Source organism: Cyprinodon variegatus, unplaced genomic scaffold (genome assembly GCF_000732505.1).
Source record: "Cyprinodon variegatus isolate N-32 unplaced genomic scaffold, C_variegatus-1.0 Scaffold402, whole genome shotgun sequence".
Taxonomy (NCBI): domain Eukaryota; kingdom Metazoa; phylum Chordata; class Actinopteri; order Cyprinodontiformes; family Cyprinodontidae; genus Cyprinodon; species Cyprinodon variegatus.
Genome location: NW_015150855.1, coordinates 515087 through 516841, shown reverse-complemented (window position 1 = coordinate 516841; position 1755 = coordinate 515087). Strand labels below are relative to the sequence as shown.

Here is a 1755-nt window from a genome sequence, read left to right as displayed (position 1 = left end):
TACTATATTTGTGCAAAAATGGTCGCTACCAGACTCAGTGATCGCAACGAAAATTATTATTTTCATCTTTTTACTGATTAATGCTGAATTTATTAAATCATTGTGAACGTGTTAGTTATAGGTATAAATAATGACCAACTGATTATTCCTTGCTGACCAGACTTTTCCTCTAAAGGCAGGACACATAGAGATGTCTTTGATTAAACCTCTGTAATTCCCAAAAGGTTTCTTTTCTGTAAAATGCATTAAAAAAAATCAGGCAAGGCATAATACCTTTCTCGTTTCTATATTCCATTTGCTTTTTTCAACACCACAGCAGCTGTGGTGTTGGCTTTCTTTTGAAACTAAACTTTTACCAAAAACAGGACATGCAAACAGAACTGAGGATGAAAAGAGGAAATTGTTGCTGGGTATCCGGGGTCAAAAGTGAGTCTATCTGCACGACGGCTGAACTTTGATCCAAACTAGTTAAAAAAACATCTGTAATTCCACTGGATTTATGTCTCTGGCTGCGGTTTGAGGGTCATTAATGTTTCTATAGTTTCTAGTACTGTTGCACCGATACCGATACCAGTATCGGGCAGGGCCCCGATCTAGCACTAAAATGGTGGTATCGGTATCGTGGAGTACCAACAAATAGGGCACCGATATCATTTTTAGAGCCAAAAGCTTATTCAACTATTGTCACGCATTCCAGGTAGGCAATAAAACGTTCTACTGGATTCACTTTGTTTTAGTCTTTTTTTTCCAGCTTCACAAAGGCAGGCAGCAGCTTCAAAAAGCCATGATGGCAATTATTTTACATCCAACTAGTATGCAGTTCTTCATATATAGACACACACACACATACCAATTTAAAACAGATGGTATCGGCCAATATTGCACAGCCAGGTATCGGGGCCAAAAAATGGCATTGGTGCAACACTAGTTTCTAGCCGTGACCCTGGAGGTCTGACTCTGGAGAAGGAAGGTTAGTGGAGTAACAATAAACCTTATTTCCACCCTTGGCTGACAGACAGAACCAAACCACTGGCAGACCCATGATGGTGAGAAAAGAGCACCTAAAACGATCTGATGGAGTATGTCCAACCTCTGGGCCTGAAACTGACCTGAGTCCTCACCTGACCGCCGTACCAGCGAGGTGAACACTTTCCTTCATACACACTGTTGAATGTATTCTCCCCTTATAAACCTCCCCATACTAACTCAGTGTTTTTCAGATGTTAAGTCCAGGACAAAACCTGCAGCTAAACTCTCCATAATGGAAAATGTGACGCCCAGCGGCTCCCCAGGTGACACCAGCCTGATGGGCTACAATTACCTGGCCTTGGTGCTTGGCATCGTCTTGATCCTTGTCATCATCCTGGGGAACATCCTGGTATGTCTGAGCGTGCTCACCGAGCGCTCACTGAAGACCGCCACCAATTACTTCATCATCAGCCTAGCGGTAGCTGACCTGCTGCTGGCTGTGCTCGTGCTGCCTCTCTACGTCTACTCGGAGGTCAGTCAGGTGTTTTATGTGGAACCAGTGGAGGTCTGTCTTTTTTATAAGACGCAGTGACAGTGAATTGATGTGTGTACAGTTCCTAGGAGGAATCTGGACCCTGAGCACCTCCATTTGTGATGCTCTGATGACCATGGATGTGATGCTGTGCACTGCCTCCATCCTAAACCTCTGTGCCATCAGTGTGGATCGGTAAGTCACCATTACCTTCATACAACCTTTGTCTATCCGCCGATTTTCTTTTCTCATCG

The 1755-nt window shown here is 43.8% G+C and overlaps 1 protein-coding gene across 1 annotated transcript in view; it reads left to right on the top strand.

Moving 5' to 3' along the window:
- Positions 1–1261: 1261 nt before the first annotated feature.
- The window catches only part of LOC107092979 (D(4) dopamine receptor-like), a 6053-nt gene continuing 5559 nt past the window's right edge, over positions 1262–1755 (top strand). The window contains exons 1-2 of the mRNA XM_015387741.1: positions 1262–1501; positions 1584–1696. Coding sequence (XP_015243227.1) covers positions 1262–1501; positions 1584–1696 — 353 coding nt within the window. The remainder of the gene's footprint in view (positions 1502–1583; positions 1697–1755) is intronic.